The sequence below is a fragment of the Castanea sativa genome, chromosome 5 (assembly GCF_040712315.1).
Source record: "Castanea sativa cultivar Marrone di Chiusa Pesio chromosome 5, ASM4071231v1".
Lineage (NCBI taxonomy): Eukaryota > Viridiplantae > Streptophyta > Magnoliopsida > Fagales > Fagaceae > Castanea > Castanea sativa.
The window spans coordinates 8,401,601-8,421,124 of NC_134017.1; the positions used below are offsets into that span (position 1 = coordinate 8,401,601).

The 19,524-nt window shown below is 36.2% G+C and overlaps 2 protein-coding genes and 1 pseudogene across 2 annotated transcripts; 2 read left to right on the forward strand and 1 right to left on the reverse strand.

Moving 5' to 3' along the window:
• Positions 1–346: 346 nt before the first annotated feature.
• On the forward strand, positions 347–1,980 carry LOC142634185 (uncharacterized; annotated as a pseudogene).
• Positions 1,981–5,100: 3,120 nt separating this feature from the next.
• LOC142634666 (uncharacterized) lies at positions 5,101–6,190 on the forward strand. The gene is made up of 4 exons (XM_075808954.1): positions 5,101–5,313; positions 5,417–5,648; positions 5,736–5,805; positions 6,016–6,190. Exons 1-4 carry the CDS (start codon positions 5,101–5,103, stop codon positions 6,188–6,190), a joined length of 690 nt encoding a protein of 229 aa, XP_075665069.1.
• A 2,258-nt stretch (positions 6,191–8,448) lies between these two features.
• Positions 8,449–11,162, reverse strand: LOC142633620 (ubiquitin-ribosomal protein eL40 fusion protein-like). The gene is made up of 5 exons (XM_075807862.1): positions 10,971–11,162; positions 10,715–10,871; positions 9,510–9,755; positions 9,147–9,299; positions 8,449–8,526 (listed from the first exon to the last, which is right to left on the reverse strand). The coding sequence occupies exons 2-4, from the start codon at positions 10,852–10,854 to the stop codon at positions 9,254–9,256; spliced, it is 432 nt and encodes a 143-aa protein (XP_075663977.1). The 5' UTR covers positions 10,855–10,871; positions 10,971–11,162; the 3' UTR covers positions 8,449–8,526; positions 9,147–9,253.
• Positions 11,163–19,524: the final 8,362 nt, after the last annotated feature.

Genomic DNA, 19,524 nt, shown 5'->3' on the forward strand with positions numbered 1-19,524 from the left:
CGTGTACAGTGACACAAAAACGCGCTAAGGGAAATGCAGGATGAAAAGAAAAGAGCTGAAAGCATTTCATTAAAATTTAAAACGCGTGGGGAGTACTGTTCATGGACACCTTCTAAAAACAAAGAGCTGAGACGCACCGTTTCACTAAAAGCTCCAACGCATGGGTGATGGGGTGTCCGTGTAGCTTCACTAAAAGCCATCTATGATGACAACGGTGCGCACACCTGAAGCCATCTGATCGCACAAGCCCAGCTCCATCTCATCAAAACGATGCGCTCCTCCTCTGTTCAACGGATATTTTTTCTCTTCTTCAGCTTTCTTCTTTTCTCCCAACTACCGTGGTAGAATGTGTTCAAACCTCTTCAATGCTCCGTCTGAATCATCTTCAATGAACTCACCAACCACAAAACTATCAAAACAGAGCACACATGGTAGAAGAAAGCCCATTACGCGAAACTCTCTGAAACGACCCCCTCTGCTCTTCCTTCGCGCGAGCAAACCTTCTCTCCGCTTGGAACATCGTTGCTGCCATTGTGGGTCTCTGCATTCACGGGTAAGTTGCCTCTAATTTCTCATGCTCTCTCATCTGTTGGTGTGGTTATAATGTGATCCATGAGGTTTCATCAATCTGTGGTTTTGTTTTTCTTTTTTTGTGTTCAACAGTTGTGTGTGGTGTTTCTGTTCAACGTTTGTGTATGGCTGTTTTGTGTTTTCCATGACACTATAATGTGGGTTTCTTGATCCTTCGTGTAATACCGCATGTAAATTATCTTCCTACCTCTGTTGTATATAAATGTATATGTGAGTTCAGTTTGCATTTTTCATGTGGGCATGCCTAACTGATTATATGACATGCACATGAACTGTTTGTTGAAATGCCTCAATGAGTATAGAAGGAAGTTGTAGCAAAAATGGTTAGGGAGAAATCGAAGGACGGTGCTAGTAATGATCCGAGAGCTGACTGGAAAGACATTAAGGAACTACAAGCCTTTTGTGAGTTCTGTGCTGTTCAAGTCCTAGAAGGCCAGAGGAGAGGAGGATTTCTAACCAAAATTGGGGTTGATGCAGTGATTCAGCAGTTGGATAACCATTTTGGAAAAGTGGTGACTTTCCTGCAGATTAAAAACAAATGGGATCATTTGAAAAAAGGGTGGAGGCAGTATAACGAGTGTTTTGACAATGAGAGTGGGTTGGGTTATGATGCTAGCACTGGGCTGCTTCAGGCCACTAATGAGTGGTGGACCCGAAAGATTACGGTTAGTTCACTTTACATGATTGTGACAAACTTTACTATCTACAACTATATATTATTGTGTTCTAACTACTGGTTCTCCACATGTAGGCATGTCCCAGTGCAAAAACCTTCAAAAATAAACGTTTGCCGAATCGTGAGGCGCTGAACATCATGTTTGGAGGCACAGTTGCAACGGGAAAAAATGCATTTTGCACAAGTAGTCAAATGCCAAAGGAAACTACCAAAGGTTCTGGGGACTCTGCTGATAGCACACAATTTGTTGATCCCCAATGTGAACCTTTTCTGAATGTTGACGCAATGGAGGTTCAAGGTCCATCATTGTCGAGGGCAGGACCGACAATGACTAAGGGGAAAGGCTTGGCAACCAGTGTCCACCTTTTCAAGCCAATTTGCAAGAAATCAAAAAAAAAAAAAAAAAGCGTTCAGTTGCGCAAGAGATGTCTGACTCTTTGAAGAGCATCTCAGAGGTTTTTCTTGAAAGTAGGAGTGTAGGTACCCGTACACCATTTGCTTCCACAGCAACTACTCAGGTTAAAACAATTCTGGACATGGTGTTGAGTCTTCCCGGGGTGCACTCGGGTCATTACCTTCATCTATTCAGCACCGTCTACTTCATGGAAAAAGAGAAGGGTAGGCACATGTTCGCAGCACTTTGTGATGACAAGGACGTCCAGCTGAAGTGGCTAGAAAATGAGTACCAAAGGCACCTTGAATTTCATTTTTAGTGAAGGAAAGGGGATTGTCTCGATAGGATTGGTGTTGTAATCGGATTTTCAATGTTGTACTTGTTGCACTATGTGAATTTTCTTTTGTTTTTATTGGTAGAAACTAAAATGCTTACCAAGGGTGTGTATGCAAGACAATGGTTACCAATTAATTGTCATGAATATCTACGTATGCTTACCTGTTCCGTTTTCTTATGCTTACCTGTTCCTTTAATTTTTTATTTTTTATTTTTCATATGTCCTAATATTAATAACCTCTTAGACATTTTTTTTTGGGCATAGTTAAGTCCTCAAAGCTTGATCCTTCCCACAGCTGCATGACTAGTGACCACATGGAAGGTATGTAGTTTTATACTTGCATGGCATCCTTTATACTTGAGTTGATACATCAATACTGTTTTCCAATCATGAAGTAACTACTCTACTTGAATTTTATTATTCTGATACATCAATACTGTCGAATCTGAATTTATTTTTCTGTTCTTTTTCCCACAAAATGTATAGTACATTCAAATGCTTTCATGAAAATCCTTTAAATTCATAGTCCAATGAAGTACACAACCTGTCTTTGCAGGAGGGAATTACTGTCTTGTATACAACAACTTGTCTATTGTTTCATTTGTGTTTGAATATCATGACCATTAAAGAATTCTACAAAAGTTTGAGTCATTTTCTCACGTAATAACATCCTCTGAATTTCATAAAATTTTCAGGTTTCAAGTAAAATTTTCATCTTTCTATTTCATCCAATGAAATGGGGCTGCACAGTCTCCCTGTGGTATACATGTTTCAGCCCTCTACATGTGTTGATCTGGCCTGGTCTTCAGTAATTTAGATTTTCCTTGGGTTGCTTTGATGAACATGCTATGTAGATTTCAAAATGAAGTCACTATTGCTCTGTTTCTATAGTGCTAAAAAAATAATTTTGCATAGTTAAAAGAATTGAAATCATTTCATGGAAATTTGCTTATAGTGATATAGGTTGGGTATCAGCTCTCTTAGATGATCTTGTAGGTTGTGGATTGCTAGTACTGGTGGTGAACAAAATAAAAAGTTTAGATTGTGTTTATAAAGTACATATATTAGACTGGAATTTTTTTGCTACAATCTTAAATGTTCTGTGCTGTATATATGTTGGTCATGAATAATTAGTTTTCGTCACGTGAGATTCTTTTTGTAGCAATTTTTTAAAGACAAAGTTTTGGAGTTTGGAGCATTTGTCTATGGTTTGCATTATTTTGGTGATTATGTTGGTCATGAATATCTATTTTTGTCTTTAGTTTAACTCTTTTCTTTTCGTCCTTCACGCCTTCTCAGTTTCAAAGAGTATCCTGAAACAATAAATATAAAACTAGTATATTTTTATAGTTAAAAAATATTATTTTCTTTTTATACCTGAATAATGAGGTGGAGAGATTTGAACTAATATATATCAATATTAAGAGACACAAACTAATTAATTTAAAATTTTCTTTTTTAAGATATAAGAATTTGTATAACTCCACAAATAAATTATTTGTTAAAGACAATTTTACAACTCCAGATATCTTGCATATATAATAATATTTTCTGAAATTTATATAATTCCACAAATCCCACATTGAAGCCCAATGCCACTAGAAAAAAGAAAAGGGGTATTGAGTTTCTGAAAATGTTATACTAACAAATTTTTGGTAAAATATTTTTACAACTTTTAAACACAAATTTTTTTCGGTCAATAAATTTTTTTTTAACAGGTTTGACAAAATTTTTTATAATGAAACAATTACTTAAAAAATGTTTTTAAAATATATTTTACAATGAAACAAATAGAGCCACAGTGTTTTTTTACGACAACTGTCCGCATTTTTATGGATTAGATACACACCTAAAGTAAAATATACATATATATATATATATATATATATATATATGTAATTGTTTGAAATAAAAATAATGGGTATATCTTAGCATAAATTTTATCACAAATGTTGGGTACTATAAATTGTGACTTAAATAAGTAGTTTTTATCTGTATCGGTATCCTTTAAAGGTGTATTCTTCTTGAATCTCTATCATAGTTTTAATTTTATACAAAACTTGAGTGTAAAATCTTTCAAGTATTGACTGGACTCCAGTCCTCAGATGACATGTTGAGCGGAAAATCTTCTTTGAAAAGAAATTAACCCAGCGCAATGCAATGCAATGCAATTCTCTACCAAAAAGAATCACTTTCAAGATCCTGACCTTGTTTTCGTAGATTTTCTTAGTTATCAATTACCTTGATTTTGTAAATTTTCTCAGTAATCAAACAATAGAGCAAAAAAAAAAAAAAACAAAACAAAAAGATTAGTTTTCTCTATTATCTTAACAAGTTTTTAATAAAAATAACTTAGTAAAATCAAGACTGTGGATGCATGGTTGATGCATGTGATTAAAATATATTAGTAAAACCAGTGCTTATATTATTTTATGATTATTATTTTTCTTGTTTTTGTAGCATTAAATATAGTTCATATCTCAAGGCTCTGAATTTTAAGATCGATATCTTTTAGATCATTGTTCAATACCTATAAAGCAGTCTCAAGGTATACAAAAGGATGGATTTGCTAAACGACTCATCTGATTCCCAACACCAGTGAGTTTCTATAGTTTCCCCTTTAGATGTGAATATACAACTTGTAGAAATCTTGGATGAAATCGTGAAAGCATATGATTTATTGGTACCACCATAGTTTGACCCTAGTAGTAATAAAGGTTCAATAACGTGAAACCTACTGTGAATTACCCAACATATTATAGTATCACATTAGTATTTTGTACATGCAATTAAAGATGGTAAAATATGCAGGGACAATGACTTCAACATAAGCGACAACATTGTACTCGCAGCATATCTAGCCGGGTGCGCATGTGCAGTTTACGTGGAGACCTATATGACCAAAGTACCATTGCATACGAATATATAAACAGGGTATGAATGGGTATTGTATACATTAACTGGAAATCCTGAGAAATGTCGAAGACATTTTAGAATGTCAAGCCATGTGTTTCGACAATTGTGTAATACATTGCGCCAGTATGGATATAACGGTACCAGAAGAGTTTGCTTGGAAGAGTTTGCTTGGAAGAGTCTCTAGCAATGACATTGGTGGTACTTGGTCATGCTGAGGGTAACAGATTAGTGCAGGATAGATTTCAACACTCAGGTGAGACAGTGCATCGACATGTGGTTAAGGTAGTTACATTGTTAGCCACTGTTATGGCAGCGGACATTATCAAGCCTGCTGATCGTACATTTCGAGACGTGCCAGAGCATATTCAGCATTCAAGTCGATATTGGCCACATTTCAAGGTACTTTGTGAATTCGTATCTTGACTTTATTTTATTAAAATTATCTTTATGTTCATACCACGTATTTCATTTCACATGGATTAATTTTTGTGGCCATGGTTAGGGTTGCATTGGTGCTATTGATGGGGTCCACGTCCCCGTGGTCGTACCAGTTGATAAGCAACACCCGTACTATGGCAGGAAGGGGATCACCACAACAAATTGCATGTGCGCATGTGACTTTGACATGAAGTTCACATTCGCATGTGTTGGATGGGAAGGGTCAGCGCATGACACGAGGATTTTTTTTAGCTGCCTCAACAATGAGAGTTACAACTTCCCAAAAGCTCCAGCTGGTTTGTAAATATGTAACTTAATTACATGTATTAAAGGATGTATTAATGTAGTGAAAATGCTAATGTATTAAATGTGTTCATTTGCAGGAAAGTATTATCTAGTTGACTCAGGGTACCCTATGAAGAAAGGGTTCCTTGCACCATATAAGGGGGAGAGGTACCATATCCCCGAATTTTAGCCTCATGAGGTGCTGCATCATCCAGAGGAGAGATTTAATTATCTCCATTCATCACTCCGTTCGGTCATAGAACGAACTTTTGGAGTTTGGAAGAATAAGTGGAAAATTTTGAGAAGTATGCCACAATTTCATATACGCACTCAATCGTACATCATTGTTGCTACAATGGTTCTTCACAATTTCATTAGAGCACATGAGATAAACAATGACGTCGAACATTTCAGATCTACAGGGGGCACATTTGGACCTAGTGAGAGTGGCCATTACGATCCCGTGGCACATATGATCTCAATCTTGGACGAACCTGAGATGAAAGAGGTTCGTGACAGTATCACAGCATCGATATGTGCGGACCATAACTGATTATGGTGACTATTATTTTTGTGACAATTAGTATTTTTGGTGTGGTTGAAAATACCATTAACATTATGAAATTTTTTTTGTGCAGACCATAAGTGAAGCCGCCCAAACTTCTTTTATGTAATACCATTTTTTTTTTGTATTGTTGGCAGGCAGAACTGAGCTAATCACACATGACAAACAAAGATGAAATTCTAAAGTCTAAACCAACAAAAACTAAGGGTCTGTTTGGGTAAGCTGTTTGAAAATGTGAGTTTTTAAAAATAGCGTTTTTAAAATGTGCGTTTGGAAAACACAATTCTGAAAATTACAATAAAACGTTTGGTAAAACTTGTGTATAGTATTAGTTTAAAATTGTGTTTTGGTGCAAATTACCAAAAAGGACTAAAAGACTTAATTTTGATGTTGATGTTATTCTATCATTTTTTAAGTAGCTCATGAAAATAATAATAATAATAATAATAATAATAATAATAATAATAATTACAATATTTACTAATCCCCACTAACCTTTCTTAAAAAAAAAGGTAAAATATTATTAAAAGCAAAAGCTAAATTAAAATAACCCCCAATTACTTTCCCTTGCCAATGCTAATGTCAACCTCAAATAAACAAAGTGAAAAAGAGATAGCAGAGATAAGGGAGAGAGAGAGAAACAGAGATTTCATTCACATGGGCATGCAAACTTCTTGCAAACATGGATGGAGAGCAAGTGGTCCATGGACATGCAAGTTGTTCCTACAAGTAGTGCCTTCTTATTTCCATTTACGATAGTGATACAGCTGAGCTCGTTCTTGTTGTGACAACATTCTCCACCGCTACTGCAAATTCTGCCTGAGGCCTTGAACAGTGCTGTCGCTGGAAAGTTAGGGAGGTGAGTTTATTTGTTGGCTGATGATTTTGTCATTTAGCAAACATTTATCAAATGCTTGAGGGTGTTTTAGGTATTCAAACCTTAAAAAGTATTACGAATCTGCGTTTTAAGTGGCGTTTTTCAAAAAGTTCGTTGGTACTTCAGTTTCAAAACGTGATATATGGCATTTGAAAGAACACAGTTTCTACTAAAATCACAGTACCAGACACACACATATTTGCGTTTTTGATATAAAAAAAATAAAAATAAAAAAAAAAGCGCGTTAAGAGTTTTAGCACAGCCTATCCAAACGGGCTCTAAATAATAAAGAACAATAAAATGATACACAAATGAATAAACTTTATTCAAATTACTTAATAAAATGGCCAATATAAGGCCATTCAACGAGTTTAAGATACCACGACCATCACCATACAATACTATTAAAGCAAGTTTAGAACATATTAGGAGCCATGAAACAATGGCTAGTAAACTGATAACAGATAGACAACCGCAGTATAGGAGAGTATATACTATAGCAAAGCATAAAAACATTTGGTTCCAAAAGCCTCTTTCTTATTGCCAGTGATAACTATTCAACTACCACAATATGAAAGTTCGTCATATTGCAAGGAAACATGAATGTTTCTAACCTTTTATCCAACAAAAAAGAAAAAGAAAACAAGGAAACATGAATGTTCTTCGAAACAGAAAAAGAGAGAGTTCTGTGAAGAGAAACTAAAAGGTCTTTTGGAGGGCCAAAGGCCCAAAGATATGGAAGTTTCACTGATGTCAAGTACCAAAAATTTTGTTCTCCCGGAGCTTAAGCCAAGCTCTGCACCATTTCCTTTAACTTTCAGAAAAAGTACCATCTTAAACGCAATTGCCTTTATTAGTTGACTGCAACCTCAGCAGATAAGTAACTGGGATGAAGGGCATCTTGACCAGATACTTTGGCCTTGGAGTACTTGAGAACCTGCACAGCTTCTTCCACCTTCACTGCCAGAGATTCGGGTGACTCCAACAAAAGCAGCAATTCTGAATTATCCATCTCCAAAAGCATCCCCGTAATCTTAGAAGCAAGATCAGGCTGCACATAAAAAGAAATTTATGTAACTTTGGATTTGTGGTTCATCTGAAAACGTCAAAATAATTTTGAAAACAATGGTATTAACGATTAAAATAATTAGAAAATGAATTCCTAGGGGCCTGTTCACTTTGTTTCAAGAAAGAAACTTTCTTCAGATGTGCTTAAAATGCATAATTAATTTATTTGTAGTACCTTGTATTTCTGGACAAGAGGGTAGAGACGCTCTCCAAGTATCTGCTTCCGCTGCTCAGGGGAAGCAACAGCGAGCATGCTACTCAGCATCTCTGCTCCCTGTTGTGCAACTCCACCAAAATTAGAGGCAGTAGATGAGACACCAGATCCTTTGCTCATCTCACGTTGATGACCATTTGGCACATACTTAGCCTGCCCAGTCTGCTGCATTGCATGCTTACAATGATTAGAGCACACATGGTACATATATCACAGAGAGGAAAATATTAATCTAGAAAGAATATTAGGCGTGGACCTTTCACAGGCTGAAAATTCCAAAAAAAGGGCAAATAGAAGGCTCCAAGATGAATAGGTAAAAAATAGTTAGAAACTAGGGAACAAATATTCCCTAATTTCAGCTCCTTTTCTTGGATCACCATAAATGTTATATTGGATCTTTAAGGATTTAATAATAATAAAATAAAATAAAAAACCTCTATAGTAGTGTAGATCCTCATACTGCCTAACAAAGCCTCCTATCTCTCAATCAATCTAAAGTTCTGACTTCAATAATGCATGAAGAGACCATCACAATCACATCTAGAAAAAGTGTGCCGCTCCACTCCAAGAAATCAAATTCTATGTAATATTGGAGAGAAACTATGTGCTTTTGGGATTTGCGTGCTCCCCATGGGAATTAGACAATAAAACCTAAAGTAAGATCTAGGAGCCACAGATTGCATGGTAGAATGCACAGGCATCAAATAGAATATAGGGTAAGAAAACATCTTTAGCGTATGAATTAGTAGTGCAGAAAGATAATAATGTGAAGACACAGAAAAAACCTGCTGATTGGTTGAATCTTTTGAAGAAGTCACTGAGTGAGTGTTCTGTTGCAAAAGGGGCATATATGAAAGAGAGTGAACACCACCCTGTGGAAGCATATGCCCGTTCATTCTGCCCCTGTTATGCCTATTTTGCTTTTGAGTATTAGGAAGCTGCAAAAGAAATTAAAAGGACATGAGCAAGCAAGCATGTGTGGAAAACTAATTTCAACCACATAAGCATTATACTGGTCTATGTTTTCTCACAAACCCTTATAATTCTCCAAGGATGACCCACAATTTGAAATATGACATTGGGTTAAATAGCACTAAAATATACATAAGAGAAAGTTTCACTACACTCTTAAGCAGATGGGTACTTACTGGAGATGGTTGAAAGGCTGGTCTGGTTGGAGGGACAAAGAAACAATGGCAAGACTCCTTCCATCTTCAAGTTGCTTTCCTGCAAAGATAAGCCATTGTTGGTCTGGTGGGAAACCTTCCTTGTCTTGTATCTTAGCCTTCACATTGTCAATAGTGTTTGAGCTTTGAACCTCCAAGGTTATGGTTTTTCCGGTCAAAGTCTTCACAACCTCCATTGGTGCAAAGTCCCCATACATACTAAACAAACTGCAATAAAAACAGATTCAAGTCATTATTCAAATAAAATTATAGATAATCATTGGTGCTTATCTTAAACTATTAGGAGTAGAGGAGCATCCAGCAATATTGCAGCATAGTATACAAGAACAATCTCTAGAAACAAGACTACTGGACAAGTTAAACCAATCATGATAAGATTATTAATACTAGCAAAATATATCATTCCAGCAAAGAGAAGCAAAACATTGCAGAGAGAACAATAACATAGAAAAATAAGAACATAACCGAATTTGTATTCTCACATTCCTTGATTTCAATTTTGATGGTCCTAATATACAACAATACAACATAATGTCCGGAAACCTAAAATGGTATAACAATTAAATCTCCATTTTGACCACCATCTCCACTACTCTTAAATTTTAAAAAGAACTTATGCTTCAAATTAAAATTCTAAAGCAACACAACATTTGAATTTTTTTTCTCCCCCCATGCTAGGAGTTCCACATTTTCTCGGGAATCAAAACAGAGAGCAGTGAAAGATTTTTCAGGAACTTGATTGCATGAAACCTTATTATTTTTAAAGTTCCTAACTTTTCCTGTCCTGTATTTTTTCTTGGAAACCAAACAGATAGCTAATGAATCTCAAAATTCACCATCAAAGTCCAAAGCAACACAACATTTGAATTATTATTATTATTTTGGTTTTGTTCTTTTCAATCCTTCTTATTTGGTTGAATTTTACTCAGCATTGTACATTTTCTCGGGAACCAAACATAGAGTAATTCACAAACACATAAAAATCACAATTACAATCTCCACTCTTAAAGTTCCAAAGCAACACAACAACTGAAACTTTTTTTATTTTCTCTTCTTTTCCTAAGGTTCCAAGGCAACACAACATTCAAAAAATGTTTTAGCTAGGGATTTGAAATATTTTCTCGCGAACCAAACAGAGATTGGTAAAAAGAAAAAAAAATTTGAACCTGGTTGCCACGGCCGGTGTACTTGAGCTGGCAAGAGTCGAAATTGGGACGGCGGCGGAAGAGGTTGTGTATTTGAAGCATAAGTTCTTTTTAAAATTTAAGAGTGGAACAACAATCCGGCCTAAGGAACAAAAATCCATTGGGCGTGACTAAAACCCTAGAAATGAAACAAAGAAATAGAAAGCTGAAAACAAATCAAAACAGCTTCGAAAGAAACAAACATAGAGATCTGGAGAAAAGGAAAGAGAAGACTGACCTCCGGAGCTGCGGCGACCCATGGATTACGATAAGACGGCGGAGTGATCGAAATAGATGAGAGCTTCTCACGAGTGCAGAGAGAGAGAGACAGATAGAGATGCTACGCTGTGGAGTTCTGAGAAGTGATAGAAGAAGGAAGGAAGAGAATGAAGTTTTGCTCGGAGGATTTCTGAGCTTGTGGATTTCTGAGAACGAGAGGCTACGGTGTGATCTGAGAAGTGATAGAAGAAGGAAGGGGAAAAAAATGTTGTATTTATATGCTACAGTAATTTCAGTTGAGCTACAGTATTTGTATATCCTAAATTATCATCCACGTTTTTTCACTTATTTGCTACAGTGTTTTCAATTTTCAGTTTTCAGTTTCAGCAAAATAAGTTCTATCCAAACGGACCCATATTGTTAAGTATTAGATAGGTTGTACATATCTTTGTTATTTGTATTTTGTACATATAGGAGTAAACTATAGTAGCTTAGTATAGTTGATGATATATTGCTATCGTTTAATATTGTACAGTTGATGAGTTAGCTAAGTTAGTTATAGATTTAATACACGTGTACAGCAGTTTGTATTGGGTGAATATTTCTGTTACTGTTTACACCTCTGTTCTCACTATATAAGAGAACAGAGTCTGATAATTTAATACAAGAAATTCATTTTACATGTTTACATTTCTCTCTCTCTGTGGTTCGTATTTCCTCCATTGATAGAACCTTCGAAGCTTGTATGTGATTCAATATATATTAACTGTAGTTGTGATGACCATTTGTGATATCTGTTTGGAATCAATCAACTGATTCGCTAATTAGTTGGTTGGAGTCTAAATTGGATTTTTTAAACTCCCTTCTGAGTGAGGTATTAGATGTTAATTTATACACTGAGAAGCGGTGTAGTATCCACTAGTTGTTATAGATATGGGACCAAGGATTTGAAAAGTAAAGCAAGGAATGATAGAAAACGAAGAAGAAAACAGGGGAAATTTAGAGAATAAAAAGGATTCCAAAAGAAATGAGAAATTTTGTTATTGCATCCAATGATCTGATACAATCCCCAAATATATATGCCCTAACTCCTTCCGTATAATGTGGAGTGGAATTACAAACTAATTTAACCCTTCTTAGATCATTGACACGTGTACAGACTCCACTCTTTCTTAGCTAACTTATGCTACCTGCAGTTTTGCCTATTATAACTATACTACAGGTCGTTTACCAGCTGCTTTATCACAAGCTTCAGTAGCTCTGTCATCAGCCTTACGGTCTTGTGCTTGACCCTTTACCTCAGCTTGTGTAAGTGCCTTTATAGGATTAAGTTCATTATATTAACTTAGTCTAATTTATAAGAAGAATTTTAGTCCTAATTAAACTAAAAAAGTTCTGATTGTATAATATGTACTGTAATTATATGAGTTAGCCCAGGTTTGTTTCTTCTCCCTTACTGTTAACCTAGTGTTACTTTATTATTATATACATATACACACAACTGACAAAAGCATATACACACACGACGATACTAGGGGCAGTGGCACTATCTTTATAATATAATGGGCTGGAGAGTGGAGACTGTCATTAATATAGTAGCATCATTTTGGTTTTTGATGAAAATAATGTTTAATAGACTCATTAAAAAATAAAAAATAAAAAATGAAGGCTTGTATTTTATTCAATTATGGTAAATGTTTTTATTTTTTTTAAATGAAAACTTATGGTGGACTTTAAGGTTATAACGTGGCACTAAGTAGAAAGCATAAGACTACTTTATGGCAGAAAAGTTTCCTCAAAAAAAAAAAAAAAAAAAAAAAAAAACCTTCTCAAAAAGCTTTCTCAATCTTTTAAAAAATAGACTACTTCTTGTTTTACCGTAGTATAAATCTTTAAATTTATGAGGGCATTTAGTGATAGAAGAATCATAGTATCCTTTCAAGAAAACGAACATTAGACTTAGAGGATAGATAGAGTACGTGAATGATATAACTACTATGATATAAACTAATATATTAACTTTTAGTAAATATAACAAAAAAATAATGAGGAAATTCATTAGAACAGTGTAGATGACACCAATCACGTTCAATACTAAGTCAGTTTATAAGCTTTTTTTTTTTTTTGTAAAGGGTGATTGGTGACAAATCAATATAATAAACAAATACATTAATTACTTTTTTGTAATTGGTGATACATCAATCTTTTAGATTTATACAGTAAAATTTGTAAAACAAATTTTACAGAGATTGCAAATTTCATTATATAAGATTTGCAAACTGAATATCAATGAACGTAATATATTATAAACTTGATTTAAAATAATATTATTATTTTCGTGTGTGTTTTAATAAGTAATATTGTTTACTAAAAAAAAAAGATTTCAATAAGATAATAAATAAATGACTGAATTCAATTTTTGTAATTAGTGACACGTGAATTTTTAAATGTTATACAGTAAAATTTTCAATATCCAACTATCATTCAATTTGTACACTACTCTCTATAACGTCAATTAGACAATAGGCTCCACGTACAAAAATGCATGTTACATTTATTCTTTTAGTAAAGATTTTTATTGCACAATCAACCTAGCCCTTGCATGACCCTTTGAAATTTGAAACTGCTCACTAATACCAAGATGTGCCATAAGTAGCCAGACATGAGTGAGCAGCTCTCCATCCCTAGTGAGTTGCTGAGCGTGATGGCTCCATCGACACTTACTCGCAGAATAACATAGAATTTCCACCCATACATGACTAATCAACTCCCATTTCCTTTCAATATTCCCCAGGATTTGCGAAGATTTAGCAAGCCTACATCCATCAAATAGTACTGACTTGCTTCTGTCTCCTTTCACTTCAGAGGGAGGAATTTCAGTGTTCACTTGACGTAATGTCATGCAAGCTTGCTTTACATCAGATATTGAATTTCTTTCTTCAAAAAATTCAATGGCCTCGGCACATGTGTCTTGGAACCTGATTTGTTCAATCCCATTAGGCAAGAAGCATGACTAGAAGATATGACATATAGTCTGATAACAACTTGCTGGCTTCACAATTTGGAGAACTGTCTGGGTTTTGGGTTGTGTTTTGATCATAATTATAACAGAGGTTTGTTGCAAAATGCCAAAGAAGAATGCTTTGGTCAATTTCTACCTCAATGCTCTCTTTAAGCGTTTCAAGATTTTCTTTGCTGATTTCGTTTAGACATCTTGGATCATTGAACACCCGATCACCCCAACTAGCACATAAATCCTTGCAAGTCTTGAGATCATTTCAGGCATTCCTTGATTTCTGTACAATCCGTAGAAATATCAATTCCTACAAACTCAAAGAAACATCTACTGAATCATGTTACTGATGCTTCTACAACCATTCATTATTGCATAAGACCTTTCGGAGAAAACTGCACTTGGGTGGCCTAAGTCTAAGGCAAAATTCTATTAGGTTGTATTGCCCCAAGGTATTGGACCACCTTTTAATTCCAAATAGTGGAATTGAATCAAAGAATGCAATGCCTCCATGCAAGAGATCCACCACAGCATTCTTGTGCTTACTGAGCCAAAGCTTTGTCCAATCTGATGTAAGTAGCAATAACACTGCATATATCTCTAGGATGGTTGCTCCACCCAACAACACATAAGTGATGATTACGTTAGCTCTTGAGTGTGCGTGCTTCTCCGGGATCGAAAAAAGAAATAGCACAGACACGGTACAAGAGAAACTAATGAGACGGAAAACACAACCTGGTAGAGAATATACTTTGAATGCCTTGGTATAAAACACATCGTACATGAATCCTAGCTCAACCTTGATCACTTTGAAAGCTTGATCACAAGATACACTTTGAAAGAAGGACCTTATCTTGAATACTGAGGATGAGATCTGCAAATAGCTGCTTGAAAGTCTTGAAGAAATTGTAGGCATCTTGTAGAGTGGCTCCATCTGTAATCATGACATTTTCTGGGGCTGTAAAGGAAAGATCATCTAAAACTGGAACCTCCATGAATCTATCTGATGTAACTTCGAACCCCTCATCTTTGTTTGAGCAGTATTCTTCCATGTATCTTGCGTAATTTGGGCCTGGATCAGGACGATGGAACATGGATTCTTTAAATTTTTCACTGCTAGCAGACCTTAAAACCCAGATTCTCTCCCCAATCTTGATTATTCTTGACACCGCGGAAGCCTAAAGAAAGCACATATGATACTCTCTTAATATAACAGAAACTAAACTGTTAGTTCCTGGTAGAAAACCTCGAATCCATGAGGGGTTTTCCTGAATCCACAAGGAGAAAAAAACTAGAATCCACAAGAGAAATAATTTGACAAAAGTTTGTGTTTATTGATAATAATCTCATTTTCCTCTGACGGCTACAAAACATATAAATACTAAGAAAAACGTCTAAAAACCCTAATTCGCACTAATTACGCGATTAGGTGACAAAATACCGAAATTTACCAAAAATGGCAAAATTGAGTTAAATGCAGAATCATAAACTACTGACCTTAAGGGTCATCTCAAAACAAACGGGACTTTATTCTTACTTTTAAACTAAAAATTATTAAAGAAAAACAAATATTACTATAAATGGTAGAAACATTGTTTTCGGGGCCTTAATGAAGGAATTTGCCCAAATTTTGGCAACGATCATGGTTTGTCATGAATCTGAATTAGAACAATGTTTCCCTTCAACCTGTCAAATTTCATGCAATTCTGACATTATCATCCCGATGGTCTCTACTGGCATTCTTCTTTGATCTTTCGTTGTGACTTCCTGCGCCCCTGCCGCTTCAAGAAGGCATGTGCTATCTACTCTACATCAATCTCCCCCACTTGAAAAGAACTCAACCCCGAGTTCCCACTATCTGGTTCATTAGGAGGATAATAATCATACAAGTTAGCAACATTGAAGGTAAAAGAAATACTCATGTCTAGAGGAAGAGCAACCACATAAGCATTATTGTTGATCTTCTTTACTTCTAGTCCTTCAGTTTGTTGTAGGTACCAACAAGAAATCTCTCCTTTCTAAGATAGACCAGTACTAAATCTCCAACTTTGAAGATCTTCTCATGCCTCTTCTTATTATCAGCTTCCTTGTACTTGGCATTTGTAGCTTCAAGTTTCTGTCTCACCTCCTCTTGCATGGCCTGAATATGGTAAGCCATATTCTCTGCTGCTTGACTCACTCCTGGAAACTCAAGTAAAGGTACCAAGTCCAAAGTGTGTTTTGGGGGCACTCAATAGACGATGGCAAATGGAGACTTACCAATGCTTCTGCTGACTGAGTTGTTGTAAGCAAACTTTGCCTGAGACAATGCAAGATCCCACTGCTTGAGCTTCTCACCTGAGATACACCAGATTAAATTCCCGAAAGTGCGATTAACCATTTCTGTCTAGCCATTAGTCTAACAATGACTTGTGCTACTATAATTCAAGGAAGTGTCAAAATGCTTCCACAAAGTCCGCCAGAAGTGACTAATGAACTTGGTATCCCGGTCAGAGGTGATACACTTTGGCACTCCATGCAAACGCACAACTTCTTTAAAGAATAGATTGACCACTCAAGTATGAGAGACACTATTACGCTAATGACCTACAGATTTTTCTGTGCTCAAAGACAAGGACATCTCCTTCTTCCAAATCATGTTCCCTAGCAAATGTAGTCCATCCCTTGCCTATACTCCTTCCTGCACCTGAACCCTCCCTATAGAAGCATCGTGCAGGGAACCGTTTTCCCTCATAAATCTGAAGTGTGATGGACTCTGAAGGAAGATACTTCATAGCAAATCCAGCAGGCACATACTACATAAGCAAGAAAAATATGAAACTAAGCATGTTGCAACTAAATCCCATATCTAGGTGAAACTTAAAACCAACACACAAACTGTAACTCACCACAAAACTATTATATATGTTATGACGCCGCAAGATAGCTTTGAAAAAAGGATATTCAGACTGAAACATATCGGCAGCTTTTCTTGCCCTTTTCCTTGCTGCTTGGATCGTTTTAGAAAATTTGGAAAACCCTGAAGTTGCCGAAAAGTCATCTACTTCTAGCAAACTAGTCATGAGAAGAATTATCTAATAGCATGCCACAATGTAAAAGCATATATGTAATTTTATAGAGCTTACTATATTTGGATTTTGGATTCCTTTTGCCTGAAGAATAGAACCTGTCTTCCTTAGGAGTTTTTGCAGCTTCCTCATCAAATTTTGCAAATTCACTTTCTTTGTGATGACCGCATTTATCACAGGATTGAGTAGCTGCTTGTCCACTACTACATGCTCCCTTTCTCATGTGCCTTTTCTTTCAATCAGTCCAAGTCGTATATTTATTACGCTTTTTGAGTACTCCTTGACTAAATATTTTTCAGTGCTCAATATTTTAATCTTTTTTATATATACTTTGTTGCGATAAGCGTAGTTTGAAGTTGCAAATTTTAGGCGTAACGGGTCAAGGGTCAGGTTTCTGCGCAGTTTTTGTTTAAGAAACTATACCCAAATTGATGGAATTGGGGAAAAACAAAAGATCTAGTAAGAGCAAACACATCAGTCTATGTAAAAATTTCCTCTATTTTACACAAAAAACCCACTTTTAAAATTTTACACATTCACTTTTACAAATTACCCACATCAGTTTATCTATCCTACTCCCTCTATTAATTAAATAATAATTTTTTCACTTTTTTTATTAATTTCCTCAACTAACCTACGCGCGTCCTTATTTCATTTCTGCGTCCTTATTTCATTTCTTCTCTTCTTCAGTTCTGATTATTTTCTCTCTCTCTCTCTCTCTCTCTCTCTCTCTCTCTCTCTCTCTCTCTCTCTCTCTCCTTCTCTTCATTTCTTCTCTTCATTTCTCACTCTCTCTACCCAGATCATCTCTCTCACTCTCTCTACCCAGATCAACGCTCGATCGGAGCTCCGATCCAGCGGTCCGAGCGCGATCGGAGCTCCGATCCAGCGCTCGGAGCGCGATCGCGAGCTCCGATCCAGCGCTCCGAGCGCGATCGCGAGCTCCGATCCAGCGCTCGGAGCGCGATCCGAGCTCCGATCCAGCGCGCCAAGCGCGATCGGAGCTCCGATCCGGCGCTCCGAGCGCGATCCGAGCTCCGATCCAGTGCTCCGAGCGCGATCCAAGCTCCGATCCAGTCGCTCCGAGCGCGATCCGAGCTCTGATCCAGTGCTCCGAGCCCGATCCGAGCTCCGATCCAATGCTCCGAGCGCGATCCGAGCTCCGAGCCAGCGCTCCGCCCGCGATCGCGAGCTCCGATCCAGCGCTCCGATCGCCGATCCGCCAGCTCCGATCGCCGATCCGAGCTCCGATCCAGCGTCCGCCAGATCCGATCCACGGCAAGACCCACGAGCTCCGACCAGTCAAGAACCGATCTACAAGTCAAGCACCGATCCGTGGTTGTTTGTGTATGTCCGTGTTTTTTTTTTTTTTGAGCAAAGTATATCTCCTGTATTCGTGTTGAGAAAATGATGGAGTCTGTTGAGAACGGATCAGAGAGAGAAAAAAAGGAGCGAAAAAAAAATGTTACAAGCTTGTTTAGCCGAGCTACAGTAACCGTGTATATTTACACGGTACTGTAGCTCGTGGATGAGTTTCCACATTTTTACCCAGTTTTAGATACACTGATGTAGCTCAAAATGTGTAAAATTGAAAAAAATTTGTATTATACATAATTTTAGATACACTGATGTGGATGCTCTAAGTATAGGTTTAGGCATGAGGTCTAACAAGTTAGAAAGAAAAAATAAATAAATAATGATTGTTTTTCCGTAAGGCCATGTGCCTAACTTGAACTTGGAGTTATCATCATCCCAAAAGATGATAATGATGGCAGGTGACATGAGATTTTGAAATGATAATGGTGGCAGGTGGCAGGTGGCAGAGAAAAGAGAATAATAAAATTAAAAAATAAAAGTGAAGGAAAGCTGTTAGCGTAATAGTGTTTAGGAGTCTTTGTTTTTCTTTTGTGTTTTAGCCTTATCTCTAGGGTATTAATGGTGGCAAAAAATAAAGAAGATATATTAAGAATATGAGGATTTTTGGGTATGAGATATTAGTGGAACATTATTGAATATTTTTAGTAGTTTTTCTTCTGGCCGAGTACCATTATAAGTTTTTCTTATATTATTTGGTTATTGAGTAAATAGTGCCTAAAAATTATTTAGGTGATATCTAAGGATTATAGAGGAAGTGTTAAGGAGAAGTTCTTTTGTGGTGAGCTAACTGAGATAAGTAACCTTATCCTAATTGTTTTTATTTTGCTTATACTATTGTATTTTAATTACTGAAAATTTTTTATAATTTTAACATTTTTATTTCAATTGTACTACTAATTTAGAGTCCGTTTGGTTGGAAGGATGGAAAAGTGAGAAGATCGAAAATAGAGGGAGGATGGAAAAGTGGAAGGATAGAAAAGTTTTTAGTTTTCCTCATTTGTGTTTGGTTGAGAGGGTGGAAACATAGAGGGATGGAAAACTTTTTGATTTGGTTGAAAATAAGGTTTGTATAAATTTAGCATCATGTCCCTCTTAAATAAAACAAAAAATAATAC

What these genes read in the sequence shown, in the direction of transcription:
- LOC142634666 (XM_075808954.1), top strand. Translation starts at nt 5,101, where the DNA reads ATGACATTGGTGGTACTTGGTCATGCTGAGGGTAACAGATTAGTGCAG. An exon ending in GATATTGGCCACATTTCAAG is followed by an intron (nt 5,314 to 5,416) that starts GTACTTTGTGAA and finishes GGCCATGGTTAG; the next exon opens with GGTTGCATTGGTGCTATTGA. An exon ending in CTTCCCAAAAGCTCCAGCTG is followed by an intron (nt 5,649 to 5,735) that starts GTTTGTAAATAT and finishes GTTCATTTGCAG; the next exon opens with GAAAGTATTATCTAGTTGAC.
- LOC142633620 (XM_075807862.1), bottom strand. Translation starts at nt 10,854, where the DNA reads ATGGATTTTTGTTCCTTAGGCCGGATTGTTGTTCCACTCTTAAATTTT. An exon ending in ACACCGGCCGTGGCAACCAG is followed by an intron (nt 9,756 to 10,714) that starts GTTCAAATTTTT and finishes TTTTTATTGCAG; the next exon opens with TTTGTTTAGTATGTATGGGG. An exon ending in CAGCCTTTCAACCATCTCCA is followed by an intron (nt 9,300 to 9,509) that starts GTAAGTACCCAT and finishes TTTCTTTTGCAG; the next exon opens with CTTCCTAATACTCAAAAGCA.